Source organism: Pipistrellus hanaki, assembly GCF_964339955.1.
Source record: "Pipistrellus hanaki genome assembly, chromosome: 2".
Classification (NCBI taxonomy): Eukaryota; Metazoa; Chordata; class Mammalia; order Chiroptera; family Vespertilionidae; genus Pipistrellus; species Pipistrellus hanaki.
The window spans coordinates 55,036,333-55,054,972 of record NC_140504.1 but is presented as its reverse complement, the minus strand read 5'-3'; the positions used below and the strand labels follow the sequence as shown (position 1 = coordinate 55,054,972).

Here is an 18,640-nt window from a genome sequence, read left to right as displayed (position 1 = left end):
TTTACAGAATTGAATACTATCTCTTGTGATAAAGTGAGACAGAGCAATACTAGGTAAGTCTAGTAGCACCCAGATCAGTATTACCCTGGAAGTGCTCAATAACATGTAACATGTGTTATTAGTGAACTATTATTTTCTACATCATTCTTGGCAAATGTGGACCAAGAATAGAGGAAAAAGAAAGAAGACATATACATGCAAAAATATTAAAACATATACTCCTCACCTTCAACCTAGTATTATAGGTAAGCCACTCACAAAATATAGGCCTCACGGCAATAGTATCTTCACATATTATTAATATGAAGTTATTTAGGAACTGCTATCACTCCTTTGGGGTAGCAGATAAATTTTCTTTACAAAATATAAAAGAGAACATACCTTTGCACTGGTTTTATTTATGGCTTTGACCTCCCGAGAGGATGCATGCCTGGGATTACCTCTCCAGAAGCCCTAGACTCATAAACATTAGGCCCTGGTTAGCGAAAGGAATCCCTCAGGATCACAGTTTTTCTCCCTCAAGTCAAGTGCAGGGTGGCCAGACTATCATAAACAACTTGTTAAATGACATAGTTCCCCCCAAAATTAGGACGTAGACTGGAGGATGTAAGGCACATACTTTTCTGAGCTGAAGACACTGCTACCTTTAAAAAGATCATGACTAATGAAAATGCAACATTGGTTGCTATTAAATTCATCACATTAATGTTATAGTGTTTAATACAGACAGTGAAGGTCAAGTGCTTCTTTACTACACAGAGGAAATCAGAGCTATATATTGCAGGTCATGCTGCCTAAAAACCTATACAGTAGCTGTTACTATTGTTGAACACTCAGCTCACTCTTAAAAGCTCACCATTTTGAACTAAATGGGTAGTAATAGTTTAATTACTACATATACAATTAAATCTGTTTTGGATAAGAAGGGGGCCATTAAAAATTAGGGATTTCTAAATGCAGCTCAATTTTATATACTCATACTACAACTGATATAGGTTAGCCTACAAAAGGTCTTATTTAGAGTAACTTTTTATATAAAATGCTTTAAAAGATCAAACTTGATTTGCAGAAATTATCTGTTTTGTGGGTGTGTGTTTTTTCCATAGTGCAAAGCTAAACATTAACCAAGTACCACAAATTCCAGGTTAATGAGGTATTACTCCCTCTGGAAAGAGCAAGGTTGGCTACAGGAAAATCTTATTACTTGCTGGCCCTTCAATATGGAGGGATGTGGGCAATGTCCCAACAGCAGAAACTAAAGAAATCAATGAGAAAGGCTTTCAGATGGTAGCCTGGCAACTTAATTTTAAAACAATTCACTATTAAAGAACTTTCTTTGCTCAGAGATATCCCTGGTAACTTCTGTCTCTGCCCTTTGTTGCTTTAAAAGATTTCTTTCACTTCACACTCCAGCAATGGGCCTTTTCCTTCTCTTTCTTGTTTAAAACATTGCGATATTCACAATGTTCGTGTGGAACTGGTCTGCAGTGTTATACTGCACTAGTGTGAACCGTCTTTAACCTTTATTTACATCAATACCAAAATTTTTCAAATTTGAGTTACAATTTACAATGCAAGTCTTTTTTTTCAAATTTTATAGACTAAAGTTCTAGGTATCAAGAATTATAGATTAAGCCGAAACCGGTTTGGAGCGTCAGCCTGCAGCCTGTGGACTGAAAGGTCCCAGGTTCGATTCCGGTCAAGGGCATGTACTTTGGTTGCGGGCACATCCCCAGTAGGGGGTGTGCAAGAGGCAGCTGGTCGATGTTTCTCTCTCATTGATGTTTCTAGCTCTCTATCTCTCTCCCTTCCTCTCTGTTAAGAAAATCAATAAAATATATTAAAAAAAAAAAAAAAAGAATTATAGATTAAGAGACTCCTCTGGCACACATTTACAAGTAAAATATGAACGGAAGCCCTCAGACCTATTTCCCCTACTCAAATATAGGGAATAATGACAACCCTGACTAGCTTGTCCTTAGGTCAGCCATTCTCTGGCACCATAAAAGCAAAATATAGTATTAGCTCATTTTCCTAGTTCCTAAAATCCTAAGACTATGTCACCTCTCAGTTTCATGACACTGAGAACTGGATTCTAAGGATAGAGATTACTAAGAATGTTCAATGTATCCATCTCAATTTTAAATATTAGCACTGAAGAATTTCATTCCAAACACTTAAATGCTTTGGCTAAGTAGTTTTATCCACCTAAATTTTGGTCACTAAAATTGTCCCAGTAGAAACAAGCATACTTATTTCATTATGAAAATCAGTGCATATTCTATACATCTCAAAAGATAAGTTTAAGTTTATTAACTATAAACACAAATATGTGACTTAACTAAAGAGATATAGACTACCATTTTAAATATAGAGTGAGCTATATGATTTGGGAGCTGATTATCTGGTTTCTAGAATATCAAGTTCCTTATATCTCACCTTCTGGTTTAATTTCTAGCCACCGAGAAAGGAAAGGTAGGGGGGAAAAAGGGGGGGAAATCTTGGGAATTATTAGCAGCTCTTATAAAAGGTTAAAAGGTAAAAAAGCTCTTATAAAAGATGTTTTTAAAAGATAGAACAGCTATAATGTAGATTTCAGTAAAAGTCACCAAAGACAGCTGGACACTGATCTTAGGTTTTCAAATGCACATATAGAGAGCCATAGCAAACATTTTCTTGATAGTTTGCTGTATATATCTACATTATATAGATAAAGCCAGAAGCTGTTTCTGGTTAGACCTATTTATGCATGTGTAAAAGCTCAATCAGTGCATCTTCTTTCTGGGAAGCTGGGAAGAGATATGTAAGGTTGAACACCATATTTACATACCTATCCTTTTTTTTTTTTTTTTTTTTTTTATAAAGATTAACTCTTAGAAGATTACCCAAGCTGTTACTTAGGTGAAGCTGGTAACGAATTTGAAAGTAAAGTGAGGCATTTAAGCCAGAAAAATTTGGTCCTATTTATTTGAGTATGTTACTATGAATACATTCTTTCTTTTCTATGAAAATATTTTATATATCTAAACTAAGTCACTTACAAAACATTTTGAGCTTGCCACTTAGGTACTACCCAAGTCATCTTTACTATTCATAAGCTTACAGTATATAACTCGCTGTGGTCCAAGTGGAGAAGCAAACAAGACCTGTTATTCCTTCCATAGTAAGATATAATCAGCCAGGTATACTTTGCTAGGCAGTAGAAATATACTAGATCACATCCATAGACATAGAAAGTTACTGAATCGAAAGGAAAAAAAAGAATCTTACTATCTTATAACAAGGGGAAGGGATTTTCTTTATAGCAGCGTTTCACTACTGCAGTCATGAAACTTTCATGTTGTTTCATGAATTAACATATAATAGACAGACAAACCCTAAACTATCCTAAGTATATTTTCTTCTAAAGTAAAAAAATACTACATATGACAAAAAAACTAATACATATACATATCATTACTGTAAAACAATCTGCTTTAAGAAATGATGTGCCCATTCATGGAGGGAGGCCACCTCCTGTTTGCAATGCATTTCTGATCTGCATATTACTGTATAGGTAACATTTCCAAACATCATGCTATGATAGATTAATGACCTAAGATTGCTAGTATGTGTAGTGTATCTTATTTTATAATACCAACTTGTTACTGAACTGTTACTCAATTTTTATTGCATATTAAGCTGATTAATAAAAATTTGGTAATTTCTAATAGCAAGTAATCTGTAAAAGCATTTTTCTTCTATACTTTAAGGATTATCTAATACTTATTTTGTTATCAATATAAAAAATATTTTTAAAATATTCCATGGTTAAACTGGTTTTGAAAATTGTTCAAACATGACTGCTGCCCAAATTTTCTTTGGTTTGTTGTGATGTTTTTCTAGTGCCTTTTTAAAATCTAGAGAAATTATAGTTCAGTACACATAGGCAATAAAGTCATAACTGACTGTTAAAATTTTAAAATCATTTTCCCACTCCTTTATGCAAGACATAAAGGAGCTTACATAAATCTCTATTCTGTCCAAAGAAATCTGACAGATCTTTTTCAATCAAAAACTGAATGATCAAGAGTGTGGCCTCCCATTAAGCGTAAAAGTGGGTTTACTTCATGTTTAAGCAAAAAATGAAGGTAAGCGGTCATGAGCTCAGGTGTCAGATATGTAATTGTTTACCTAGTTCTGCTAAAGCATATTTCAGCATTCTGCATAGTATGACAGGTTATAGGCTACTCCGGCATCATCACTTGCATAAACTTCCAAATCCTAGCTAGGATTTAAGGCACTGGAACAGTCATTGCTGGATTACCTAAGGGTAATAATCACATAAAATAAAGGAGCAGAACGGAAGAGCTTTAAAATCCCACAGAAGGTTATATTCCTTACTTTACCAGATAGTGGGTCAGAAAGGTTTAGGGCCTATGTAACCATCTGTGAGCTTATCTGAATAGCTCTGTAATTTAGACATATGGGCAATATATGGAAAGAGGGGTAATTTTATTATTATATAGTGTTCAACCTAAACCCAAGAACAACTCTGGTAATAATTACAGCTTTGATCATTTCTTTCTTCATCTCAATTGTTACCACTGATGGTTTAATACAGCACTGCTCTCCAGAATGTTCTAGTCTGCTGTGGGAGTTATGCAAAACTTGAGCGAAGATTGCAAACCATCAGCCAAATATAAAATGGTCATTCAGAGTGAATTACACGGGGGTATAGCTCAGTGGTAGAGCATTTGACTGCAGAGTGAATTACATTTAAAAAATCCAAACATGGAAATGGACTCATTCCTGCTAAATGGGTAGATGATACATAAAATCTTTTATTTATATCATCTCTGACTCTTTCATGGACATTCAAGATGAAGATAATGTTCCTAGTGAACCTCAAAGTCTACTTTCTTTTCTAACAACCTTTCCTCAGTCTTTTAGTGTTTCACTCCCCTCTGCACTCTTCAGCCAAGAAGAACTTTCTGCATTCTGTGTGCGGCAACACTAGCTTCGTCCTCCGAGTCAGATTCGCTCTGGGATGTGGAACTGCAAGGCGAAGAGCATTCTGGTGAACACAAGTAGTGCATCAGGGGGAGGCGGTACTTCCCACAGAAGTCCACAAATTTTATCTGTCTGACACAGCAGTCAAAGTAGACTCCTGCAGAGAAGGAGGAAAAAGTATAAAGTAAATCATTACAGAGCAAAGAATCACAGTTTCTTTTGCAACCATTTCTCCAGCATTCTGAAGCAATGTCATGTACAGTCTTCTCTGTTCTGAATCTTAAGCAGAACTAGTAGATGTTTCTATAGCTGTTTATAGTTAATTTATAGTAATTTTGCTGCAAAGGGGCGGCCAGAGTTACCTAAAAGGGATATGGTATTAAAAGGACACTGTTTATTTACCTTGTTTTCTCTGGGTGATTTGGTAGACAGTGCCTGATAGTACTACCCTACTGTCAAGAAACTTAAAAAGCCCTCAAAACTTCAAAATTTGCAGATAGGAGACAACTTCTGGTATCCTTGTTCTTATGTTTCAAGAAGCAAAATGAAAAAAAAACAAATGATACCTTACATTTCCACAGGTTCTAAATCTGCACACTTCAAAGCTGTTTCACGAATGGTCTCACAGGGTTTTCACACAATTATATATTGTTAGGTAGACTGAAACCAGTACTATTTAATCCTCACCTAAGAAAATTTTCCTATTGATTTTGAGAGTGGAAGAGAGAGGGGAAAACAGAGCGAAACATCAGAATTCGTCGCCTCCTGCACGTGCCCTGACCAGGTCCCGGCCCGGAAGGAGTATGCCCTTGGCCAGAATCAAACCTGGGAGCCTTTGGTCGGCAGGCCAACACTCTATCCACTGAGCCAAACTGGCTAGGGTTATTCAGCTCTTTGGATTCCTAATTTTGATTCCACAGTGCTCCTGAACTGTGCCCTTCAGCTAAGTAAAAATACATTTAGAGCTGAGAGAAAAGCAGAGGTTGGTGTATCTGAGTTCTAGCCACTCCTTGAAGATACCGCACATGTCTAACCCAGGCTATCACAATGACTGCAGTATAACCTGGGACCCTTAAGTCCGCAGACCGATGCTCTATCCACTGAACCAAACCAACTAGGACTATTATGCTCCCTTTATGTTTCCTCTCATTTTACAAATCTTATGACAGTTCCAAAACAGGATAAGACTTTCTGGGTGTTTTCCTTGTGTATGAATCATAAAGGACTATGAAAAGAAAAGAAAGAAAGGAAAAGAAAAAAAAAAAAAGAATCATATCCAGAGAGGGTCTTAGTTTCTGGTAAAAGGGTGAAAGGATGAGGGAAACAGAAACAGAGAAAGAAGATGGATAATGAAAGCACTGAGATCATCAATTTTAAAAATAGCTAAACGAATGGAAAACAAGGACATGAAATTAGCTTACCTCCACACTTTGGGTTTGGGCAATTGCTGGCTAAACTCAAGTATCTAAGAAGATTCCCAGGAAGATCACAGGGAGTGTAGGAAATATTTCGAATTTTAATAGTCCGGGCAGCTAATTCCAGGAGAGTAGGAGGATTGTAGGTTAAATCTCTAACAAAACGAACAACCAACGGATTTCCCCGCAAACTCAATTCTTCCAAATGAATAAGGCTGAGGATCTCTCGAGGCAGGTATGTCAGCAAGTTATTGTGAAGACTGAGGGATCGAAGCGAATGCAACCTGGAATGAGTGCAGTACAAAAACCAATGACAGTAAGCAAGATAACCACCAAGAAAGTTAAGTTCTTCACTTAACTTGATTTCCCCGTAAGAATGTGCAATTAAGATTAGGGCCATGGAAATAAAATTTAAAAGTGCTGAAACTCGATCAGAATATAGATTTGTAAATGTCATGATTGGCTTTTGCCCATGGAATCTCAGACAGTATAGAATACTTAAAGAGAATATTCTGACGTACTAGATGAAATATAAATGCTAGATTTAAACATTTTGGGGGGATGTTTTATCATTCAGATAACCAAAAGGGAAAGATTCTAAATGCAGCGGAATCAAGACCCTTCACATTATCTATTAGGATAGGAATGCTTCATATCAAATATAAAATTAACAAACTCCCTTAAAAACCTGGGTAATCTCTATCAAATTAATACTATATTTTCATTACAATATACAAATATTGTTAGAAATAAACCACAGCCCTTTAAAAAAGTAGCATTAAAAATAAGCAACCCCATTCACAGCAAACATAATGGTAATTCTCATGTAACATCTAGTTCTTTCTACCTATAAAACATGTGGGTGAATGCCAAAACAGTAATTCCTAAGCATGTATCTCTATCTATAATAATAAAAGCTTAATATGCTAATTAGAACAGACAGCTGAACGACCTTCCAGACGTCATTCTGTACATCCTTCCAGGCAAAGCCGTGGTGGCGGGGGCCGAGACAGAGGTGGTTAGGGGTGATGAGCAGTTAGGGGCAATGAGTCAGGCAGGCAAGTGGTTAGGGGTGATGAGGCAGGCAAGCGAGCAATTAGGAAACAGCGGTCCCGGATTGCAAGAGGGTGCAGGCCAGACTGAGGCACTTCCCCGTCCCCCCCCCCCCCAACCCCCGTGCATGAATTTCGTGCACTGGGCCACTAGTGTATACATAAACTGCTTGCAATTACTCACTGTGAAAACTGAGGAGGTACACTTTGGATTCTGTTGTCACATAATACTAAGTAATTTAGAGAAGGCAGATTTGCTAATTCTGGTGGGATTTCTTTGATGAAGTTTCCTCCAAGATATAAACACTCTAAACTGCAAAGATAAACAAAAATAAAAAGTAAATAAACCAAAGCTAGGTAAGATATCCCATTTCCTTTATTACAATGAACTTATTTCATTTTTTCATTCAGCAAATGTTTTACTTAGGATCTGCTATATGCCACACAGTCTCTAGAGAAGTAATGCAATCTTAAAGGAGCTTATATTACAGTTAAGCAGACAATACACACCAATATTAGGCAATATTATCAATACTACCTACTGGTGACCCTGCTAGCGGTTATCAACCTATGGGAGAACCTAAGACCACTGGAAAACACAGATATTTACATTACAATTCATAATTATATTTATGAAGTATCATAATTATATTTTGAAGTAGCAAAATTATATTTATGAAGTTTCAGTGAAAATAATTTTATGGTTGGAGGTTACCACAACATGAGGAACTGTATTAAAGGGTTGCAGCATTAGAAAGGTTGAGAACCACTGCCTTACACTGTCAAATAAAAAAATGACAACAGCCAACACAACAGTTGCCATCCCATGAGAATGAATCAAAATAATACTTTTTTTTTTTTTTTTTTGTCAGACTGGCAAGAAATATATTTTTTGGTGTGTTGCAAAATGTTAGTAATTAGTTTATATATGCCATGAGATTAAAAAAAAAAAAAAAAAGGTTGAAACTCACTGTTTTAAGAGTGTAATTCATGTACATCCTTTAGAAATTCTTTCAGCAAGAGCCCACTTTAGTTTTTAACTTTGAGTCTTCGGTCTCTGACATTTTTATCTCCCTCCCTCCTTGTTAAGTAATAAATAGGTTGGCTGGGCATAAAATTCTAGGTTGACAGTGACTTTTATTGTTAGCACTAGAAAGTTACTGCTCCAAGATCTTATTTTAGCCAGTATTAGTATATTGCTCCTTTGTAGGTAATCTGCTGTTCTTTTTTAATTAAGAGCTTTTAGATTTTTTTTCTTTATTTAACCTGATAGTTCTGAAGTTTTATCATGATCAGTTTGAAGTACTCTTTTTAAATATATTTTATTGATTCTCTACAGAGAGGAAGGGAGAGAGATAGAGAGCTAGAAATGTCGATGAGAAACATCGACCAGCTACCTCCTGCACACCCCCCACCGGGGATGTGCCCGCAACCAACGTACATGCCCTTGACCGGAATCGAACCCGGGACCCTTCAGTCCGCAGACTGACGCTCTACTGCTGAGCCAAACCGGTTTCGGCTGAAGTACTCTTTTTAATTGTGGGAAATTTTAAACCAGTGTATTTCAAACATTCCTTCCCTATATGCTCTCTATTCTCTTCCTAGAATTTCTAGTAAATAGCAGTGGAACTTCAGAATCAATTCTCCGTTTCTTAACATTTCTTTCATACTTTTGTGCTACAAGCTATCTTTAAGCCTATTAAGCTTATAATTATATTTTTTAATTTCTAGGAGTTCTAACGAGGGTTTTCATAACTGTCAATTTTTAAACTTCTTATTCTTGTTTCATTGATGAAGTTCCCTCCTTTACCTCTTTGACATTAAAAATCATGCTTATTGTAAAGTCTTTTGTAGGTAGTCTTCTTATGTATTTTCTAGATTTAATTTCTTCCATTTGTTGAATTTCTTATCTTTATTTCATTATCTCACCTTCTCTATGTGTGGTGATTCAAAGTTTTGTCATTTTATTGGGTGGGCAACTAAGTAATTGCGGATTTTTTAAAGAAAATCAAAGACAATTTTTTCATGGAACTAAATAACTTTATTCTGTAATGTATTGCCCATTTTGATCAATGACCTTTTGCCATCTTTCAGGCAGCATCATAATCCCACGTTCAAAAAACTTCTGGTTTTTATTAGCAAAAAACTGAATCAGGTACGATTTGACATCATCATCATTATTGAAATTTTTACCATTCAAGGAGTTTTGTAAAGATCGAAACAAAAAGTAATCAGATGGTGCAAGGTCAGGACTATATGGTGGATGTGGCAAAACATCCCAACCAAGCTCCATTAATTTTTGCCGAGTGACCAAAGATGTGTGTGGCCTTGCATTGTCATGATGGAATACAACACCTTTTCGATTTGTCAATTCGGGCCGCTTTTCTTCAACTGCATTGTTTAATTTCGTTAGTTGTTCAATGTAGACATCAGAATTGATCGTTCGGTTGGGTGGTAAGAGTTCAAAGTAGACAATTCCTTTGTAATCCCACCAAACTGATAACAAAACCTTCTTTTGATGAATATCAGCTTTTGATGTTGTTTGAGTTGGTTCACCTGGCCTGCTCCACGATCTTTTCCGCTTGATATTGTTGTAAACAACCCATTTTTCATCGCCAGTTATCAGTCGTTTTAAAAATGGATCATTTTCATTACGTTTCTTTAGCAAATCGCAGCTGCTACTGCATTGCGTTAACTGTGATTCTTTAATTTCGTGAGGAACCCATGTATCGAGTTTGTGAACATAGCCAAGTTGTTTTAAGTGATTTTCAATGCATGTATGTGATACATGAAGCTTCTCTGCAATCTCACGTGTTGTACTGTGACAGTCCGAATTGATTATTGCTTTGATTAGGGCGTCATCAACTTCAACTGGACGACCAGAGCGTTTTTCATCTTTGAGTGAAAAATCACCAGAACGAAATTTGGCAAACCAATTTTGACACTGCCGTTCTTTTAAGGCTTCGTCACCATAAACAGCACATAACTTTTTATGAGCTTGCGATGCGTTTTCCCTTTGCGGAAATAAAAAAGCAAAATATGACGAAAATGTTCCTTTTGATTTTCCATTTTTCAACGAACGCCAAACGAAAACTACAAAACAGATCAAAAAACTTTTTTTACTGATTAACAGCTGAATAGCCAACTATCAAATAACAAAATGTGTTTTACATTTGTACTACGTCTGCAAACTAAAAATTCAACTGAAGCCATATATGTGTGAAACCCGCAATTACTTAGCTGCCGACCCAATAAAAAACGTATTAATGATACTTTTTCTATTTCTGACTGCGTAAATCTCTTACATTTATAATGCTCTTAAAAACAAAAAGTTTAATTCCAATATGTTATTTTTTTGTCTTTCAAATATTGTCTGTATCAAAAATCAATTGTCCGTATACAAGACTAAATTCTCTTACATGTAAATGTTTAAGCACTGATTTAAAAACTTCCTAGGCAAGATTTTTTTGGGCTTAACAAAAATGGCCTAAGTTAATTAACGTTCAGTTATTCAGAAATCTTTGTTTTTCAATGATCAGAGAGAAGAGAACAGAAGAATTAGAATCAGAATAAAACATTTGGAGCCCCCCCAAAAAAGAAGCTTCGCTGGAAAAATAATTATTTTAATGAGAAGACTTCCTGGGAAAAATATTAGCTAACTTGGAAGGTGTTATTTATATATATATATATATATATATATATATATATATATATAGGATTAAACAGTTAAATAACAATTTGCATCATAGTCTACTGAAGGAGAAAAGAAAATGGAAAAAAAAAAAAAAAAGGAGGGTGAATGAGAGCAAATTTAAATATTGTCTTTTCTATTTAAGTCAGGAACCTAGAAAAATTAGTGTCTGGTGATCAGTTACACTCAAATGACTTTTTCTCTTGATATTTTGGAATGGGGGGTTGGGAGACATACAGACAAAGGGTGCCAAACCTTAGTAGTTACGGTGACTTGGCAGAAAAGGATCTGATGTTACAAGATTATATCAATTCTCTTTTGCAACTGATGGGTGTCATTAATCAGATTACACAATCAGCATATTAAAGTACACTTTAAGGCTTATTTCTTACTTTGAAAATCAAATAATTCCCAACGTTCTAGGGATATGAAGCCTTTAAATTACTTGTAAAATTAAATTTCCAAAGCACAATCTATTGTTTCCAAACCTACTTTTCTGTAAAAACGAAGGGAGACTACTGTTAAATTTAAAACAAAACTGTAGTATTTAAAAGTTCTTGTATTTGTCAGCATTGCATCTCTGTCGATCAGGTTTGGAACAATTCTATTTTTTCAGTGTTGGACAGATACAGAAAAACAGGAAAATCATTCACAACATTTATAGAATTCTTCCTTTCCTTTCTGTTTACCATTAACAGACCATCCTTAGATTTGTTTCTTGAAAAGTAACAAATTGGAGAACTGGGGTTCTCCAATCCTTAGCAATACCGAAGCAGGTGGCTTTTCTCTATCAAAGGCCAATGACCCATTTTTAAAAAATACAGTAGGGTCCCTTAGTGTCAATCAACTTTAACCACAGATATACTGTATTTTCCGGCGTATAAGATGACTTTTGAAACAAAAAAAAAGTCAACCAAAAATCGGGGGCAAAAGACCAAAATTGCACAAAAATTACCTGCAGATCTTGATGGTAAAGTAAGTCTTTTCTTTGAAGTAGGGGTTAGTCTTATACAGTGAATATAGGCCTAAACCTATGTTTTAACTGTAAAATTAGGGGGTCGTCTTATACGCCGGAAAATACGGGTAAGTAGAAAATCCTTTTCTTCTCCATCCAAATAAAAGCGACATTACTAGTAAATATAATGAAAGTATACAATAGTTCTATAATTGTTACAGGGAGATGAAATTACAGTGAACATGTTTGTAGACGAAAAGGCAGAAAACAAAGACAAAGAACCGTATATGTATGGACAAAGAAAGTAATTTTCTTGAGATAGCATCCTCATATTGAATTATTTTCAAACACTATCACTGACTACAGGCTTTTAAAGTGCATTATATGTTCAAACATAGAAACACAAATGAAGGAACCATTCCTTGGTACTTGCCCCAAACTAAGGCAATAAAAGAAAGAAATCAGAGGGAAGAAGTTGAGAACTAGAGAAAAACTCAGTATGTGATTCTAAATGGAAAAAAAAAAATTATTTAAATTGTATCACTTCCTATTTATCATCTGGTCTAGTCACTTCTTTTGTAAGATACCAATTTATTAGCTTCAAAACACTCTAGGGCAGTGGTCACCAACCTTTTGGACCTCAGAAACCACTAGTGGTCCACGTATCACCGGTTGCTAGTCTAGGGCATTAATATTTACCTTTGTTTCTATCACAATCCTCTTCAATTTCTAAAGCCACATCAGACAGTAAGAGAAGGGTCATGAAGAGAAAGGGGAAGGCATTACTTGAGAAGAAAATATTGAGAGAAATGGTACCAACTGAAATTCACTTGTGCTCAAACCTACTCTCTAAATGTCTAGAATCCTGGATGCCAAACAGTCCTGAAGCTTTTGGGTTTTTAAATAACTACTGGGTGATAAGTTATTAAGCAATTGAGAGGAATAAGTTTAGATGTCATAAGAAACAGGTAAAAATAATAAATAACTTACTTTTTCAAGATTACAAAAACAAAAATAAGTTTGTCCACATACTAGACAAAGAGGTGTTATACCTACTTGTTGGAGAATAACCTCATACTTTGATAAGAATCTACATCCACAACTTCATGATTCACACTGAGCTTAATTTACTCCATGGGAATGAAATTAATAATAAATGTAAGATTTTCAAAAAATAAAAATAAATATATACACATATATTTTCAGCATCTACTTATTTGTTACTAGTGGCCCAGTGTACGCTTCCATGTACACTGAAAGGAAATTAGAAGAAAGATTTGTGCAGTAATTATGTTACTGCAAAAAATACATGTTAAAATAATATATATAATATATATAATACACACACACACACACACACACACACACACACACAAGCCTAAACAACTATCCGACCTGTAGCTATGACATGCACTGACCATCAGGGGACAGATGCTTAACGCTTAACACAGGAACTGCCGAGCTGCAGACTTGGCAGCTGCAGTTCTCGGATGATGCACCCAGAATGAGAGAGTGGGGAGCCCGATTCTGCCCTCTTGCAATCCGGAATCCCTCCGAGGATGTTGAAGAGCCAGTTGTGGCCTGATCCTCACAGGCCGGGCCAAAGAGACCCCACCTACCCGAGGGACCCCGCTTCACTCTACAGACGACCTTTGAACCGCAGCACTGCCCCAGATGTGGACAGCCAGGGAGGGACCACAGGAGGTTGGCTCCAGGGCATGTCCAGCCTGTCTCACCCAGTTCCACCCTACCCCGCCCCACTGGCCACCTTCTAATTAATTTCCTTTCAATGTGCACCAATCCATGCACTGGGGCACTAGTAGTAAAAAATTAATACATGCATGCGATTGGCACCAGCGAGAGCTTTATACGTTTCGCACATGCGCAAGTCAATGTTTATTTTTAAATTGCCAGTGAGCATCATATGTACCGGCCAGTAGTTTGGTTGGACAGCCAGAGAGACGTACAGTGAGATGTACGTGCAGTCACTTGGCCTTTTATATATATTGATACTTCAAAACTGACTTTTCAGAAACTATTTCTTCAAAAGAGTTGCCGCTAGGGAAAAGGATTAACAAAGTATAGAAAACATACATGAAGACACCCTACAAACTTGAAGAGGTTAATTATATCAATTAAGCTAATTGTGCATATTTGTTATTCTTTCTTGAAATGAAGGTTGGGGATAAAGGAGACCTTTACATGGATTACATACTCTGTAATACTTTTTAAATTGCTATTAAAGATTAGGATAACTATCTTCCTTACATCCAACAGATGAGAAGTCAAAAGAACCAGGTCCTAGCCCTGCTCCGTCACTGTGGAAAATTCCTGGGTTTGGAGGGAGAGATCACAGGGGTCCAATCCAATCCCATCACTCACTGGCTTTGTAATATTATGACTTAACACCTCAGAGCTTCTGTTTCCTCCTCTCATCTCACAGAGTCATTTCGAGAATTAAACATTATATTTAAAACACTTATAACAGGGCCCACAGCATTGTAAGGAAGCAAATAAATGCTATTTTTACTTACCCTTTTCCTTATGTGATGGAAATATTTGCTCTTGGTTTTTCTTAGTATTTTAAGAAAACTTAAATGAGGTTGAAATTATGTAACACAAATATTAAAAGGAACCAAGGTCTAATGAGGTTTAATGTCTCTTCTAGTATGTTAGCTCCACGAGGGCAGCAGGATCATGTTCACCACAGTATCCCCAGCACCTGACACATGGTAGGTACTAAATAAATATCCGTGATGAGATGAGTATGAAGACATGCCCAAATGCCTCATTTTACAGATTAGGAGGCTGTAGTGAGGATATATTAAGTGATTTGCTGAGGATATATTAAGTGATTTGCTAAGGCTAGGACATCAAGAGTCCTTATTCTCAGGCCAATGTTCTTTTCACTACATTTAGCTCTAGGGTCCCTCCCATCTCTAACATTCTGTTATCTCAGAAAATTCAAATAAAAGCTGTTAAAATATTTTCAGACGAAAGACACTTTTTTTCACTTTGGACAATCCACTGGTTGTTCTTTTTTTAAAAAAATATATATATTTTATTGATTTTTTTACAGAGAGGAAGAGAGAGGGATAGAGAGTTAGAAACATCGATGAGAGAGAAGCATCAATCAGCTGCCTCTTGCACAGCCCCTACTGGGGATGTGCCTGTAATCAAGGTACAGGCCCTTGACCAGAATCGAACCTGGGACCTTTCAGTCCGCAGGCCAACCCTCTATCCACTGAGCCAAACCGGTTTCAGCAATCCACTTGTTCTCGCACTATTTCTTACTCTCCTGCACAGCACATTTAAGGGACTTTTGCTACCTGTGTCTCTACTTCTTCCTTGCATTTAATTCAATATACATTAACTGAATAATGAGGCAGACCTGAATAATCAGATCAACTGTCATGTATACAAGGCATTCATAATCAACAAGATAAGTGCAATGGTGGGATGAGTGAGGTACAAAGGAGGTACAGTATAGATCATAAATTAGTTGTGGTCCATAAAGCAGAAAAGAAAACAAAGATATCAGCCTCGCGATAGGTTTTGAATGATAAATAGGAATTTACAGGCAACTTTTCAGGCAAAAGGAAAAGGATATGTACAGTTACTGCATTCATTCTATGCATATTTTTTGTATGCCCATCAGTGCTGGTAAAATGCACGGCTCACTGAATTTCACAAGTAGTACAGTAGTTCCCTTTAATTTGCAATTTTGTTTCCCCAGTTTCAATTATCTGTGGTCAACTGTGGTCCAAAATTATTCAATGGAAAATTCCAGAAATAAACAATTCATAAGTTTTAAATTATGCACTGTTCTGACTACTGTGATGAAATCTAGTATCATCCTGTCCTACCCCGCCTGGGTTGTGAATCATCCCTTTGTCCAGCACATACACGCTCTATACACTACTCATCAGTTACTTAGTAGCCATCTCAACTAATCTGATCAACTGTCATGGTATCTATCACAGTGTTTATGCTCAGCTCAGGGAACATTTACTTAATAATGACTCCAAAGAGCAAGAATAGTGAAGCTGGCAATTCTGGTTTGTCAAAGAAAAGCTTTAAAGTACTTCCTTTAAGTAAAAAGGTGAAAGTTCTCTACTTAGAGGAAAGAGAAAAAATTATATGCTGAGTTTGCTGCAATTTAAGGTAAGGATAAATCTTCTATCTGTGGAATTGTGAAGGAAACAGAAATTTGAGCTAGTTTTTCTGTCCCATCGCAAAATGCGAAAGTTATGAGCACAGTGCCTGTAAGTGCTTAGTTAATATGAAAAAGGGATTAAATCTGTGGGTGGAAGACGTGCGCAAAGACTGCATTCATGTTTACTGCAAGTATGTAGTTATAGCTGTCCTGTTATTATGTCATTGTTGTTCACCTCTTACTGTGCCTAATTTACAAATTAAACTTTATCACAGATATGTGCATACTGAAAAATACATAGTATAAACAGGGTCAGTTCAGGTATACTATCTGAGGCTTCAAGTATCCACTAGGGACCTGGAAACACGGCCTCCTACCCTGGGGGACTTTGGTATTGCTGTTACTAAAGAACAGGGAGCAGCAAATGTCCTAGAAAAGCAAGGTTCAGATCAGAGTACATCGGATGTCTGGCTAAAAGGCACAAACTTCGATCTACAGCAGCGACATGTACCGCCAGAATTTTAAAAACATGCAATCCCTGGCTACTGAGCCAGGGGCACTGACCTCTTTTCCCTTATTGTCAAATAAAGTAACAGCCAACACAACAATAACCGCCTGGTGTGCAAGCATCAACATGACAGGTATTTTTTTTTTCAAGTCAGATCAGGAAAAAAAAAGAAAGAAAAAAAAAGAAAAGAAAAAAAACAATACTTTTTTTTGTTGGTGTCCCGCAGAATTTTGGTCATTAGTTTGTGTGTGCCAGGAGATGAACAAGGTTGAAAACCGCTGGTCTATAGGCAGGGGGAAGAGGGGGAACCGCCAAGGACTTCAAAGCAAGAAAGGAACAACATTTACATTTGAGTGTCTGTTAGTCTGAATAGAACAACTGCCTGGATCATCTATCTGCTCAGGAGAAATACAACGTACCAAACGCGGACACACATCGCCTTACGGCAGTGTTTCCCAAACTTCTCTCAGGATGAGAATCACCTGGTGGAGTCGTTAAACTACAGATTCCTGAATCCCCACTAAGAAGTGCTAAACTAGAATTTTGGGGAACATATAGGTAAAATTGTGTCCTTAACTCATAGAGCACATGAGAGAAGTTTGGGAAACACTGCACTGGATTAGCTGAGCTGGCGGGCAGCGCGCACCGGGGAGTTAAAGGGACAGAGGCGGCTTCTGACCCCTAAGCCGCGCCCCGCCCAGGCCCGGCGCCCGCGGCGGCCGCCCCGGACCCCCTCCCCCTGGGCGGCGGCGGCGCCCCGCTGGGCTCACCTCCGCAGGTTCTCGATCTCGGCCGGGATGGTCTGCAGCTGGTTGCCCCCGAGGCTGAGGGTGTGCAGCGCCCGCAGCTCCAGCACCGGGGCGGGCAGCTCCTGGAAGCAGTTGCCGCTGAGGTTGAGCACCTGGAGGCTGCGCGCCAGCGGCGACCGCGCCAGTCCCTTGGGCAGCGCGCCGGGCCCGCCGAGCCGGTTGTTCTTGGCGAGCAGCGTGCGCAGGCGGCGCAGCGCCAGCAGCTCGGGCCCCAGCGCCGTCAGCGCGTTGCCGCTCACGTCCAGCAGCTGCAGGTGCGGGAAGCCGCCGGCCAGCGCCCGCGGCAGCGACACCAGACGGTTGTGCGGCAGCAGCAGCCGCAGCAGCGCCTCCCGCGCGCCGCGCCGCTCCTCCTCGCCCCGCGTCTCCAGCTCGGACTCCAGCGTCTCCGGGGACACGCTGAGGCGGGACAAGTTCAGCTCGGCCTCCCCGGCCGCAGGCACGGCCGCCCCGGCCTCCGCCTCCTCCATCCCGGCCGCGGTCACAGCCGCCCCGGCCTCCTCCATCCCACCCGCCCGCCCGCCCGCCCGCCCGCCGCGGGGCGCGCGGCCCCGGAACCCGGAGAGCGCCGCGCGCGACCCCCAGGCCCCGGAGCTGCGCGGCCCCGGAACCTGAAACGAGAGCTTCCTTCGGAAGAGGCGGGCACGGACCTTAATCCCGCGCGTCCCCGCCTTAGTCACGCGCCCGGGCGCCAGGCACGCCGCCGGGGGCCGGGCTGCGTCTCACGTGGCGCGCGGCGTGCGGGGGGCGGGGCTGGGGCCTGTGGGCCGCCACGTTGCCTTCTCTGCCCGGCGGGGTTGGGTCCCTTAAGGTCCTTGTGGAACAGTGTTTCCCAAACTTCTCTCACGATGAGAATCACCTGGTGGAGTTGTTAAACTACAGATTCCTGAATCCCAACTAAGAAGTGCTAAACTAGAATTGTGGGGAACATATAGGTAAAATACAATTTTTATAGGTAATATATTTAACATATATTACCTATATGTTCCCAAAAATTCCAGTTTAGCACTTCGTAGTTGGGATTCAGGAATCTGTATTTTAAGTTAAGTATACAATTTTACC

At 38.7% G+C, this 18,640-nt stretch overlaps 1 protein-coding gene across 1 annotated transcript; it reads right to left on the bottom strand.

Annotated features, from left to right (window-relative positions):
* Positions 1-517: 517 nt before the first annotated feature.
* Positions 518-18,122, bottom strand: LRRC58 (leucine rich repeat containing 58). The gene is made up of 4 exons (XM_084876107.1): positions 17,540-18,122; positions 7,644-7,772; positions 6,414-6,691; positions 518-5,149 (listed from the first exon to the last, which is right to left on the bottom strand). Exons 1-4 carry the CDS (start codon positions 18,082-18,084, stop codon positions 4,956-4,958), a joined length of 1,146 nt encoding a protein of 381 aa, XP_084732233.1. The 5' UTR covers positions 18,085-18,122; the 3' UTR covers positions 518-4,955.
* Between the last annotated feature and the right edge of the window lie 518 nt (positions 18,123-18,640).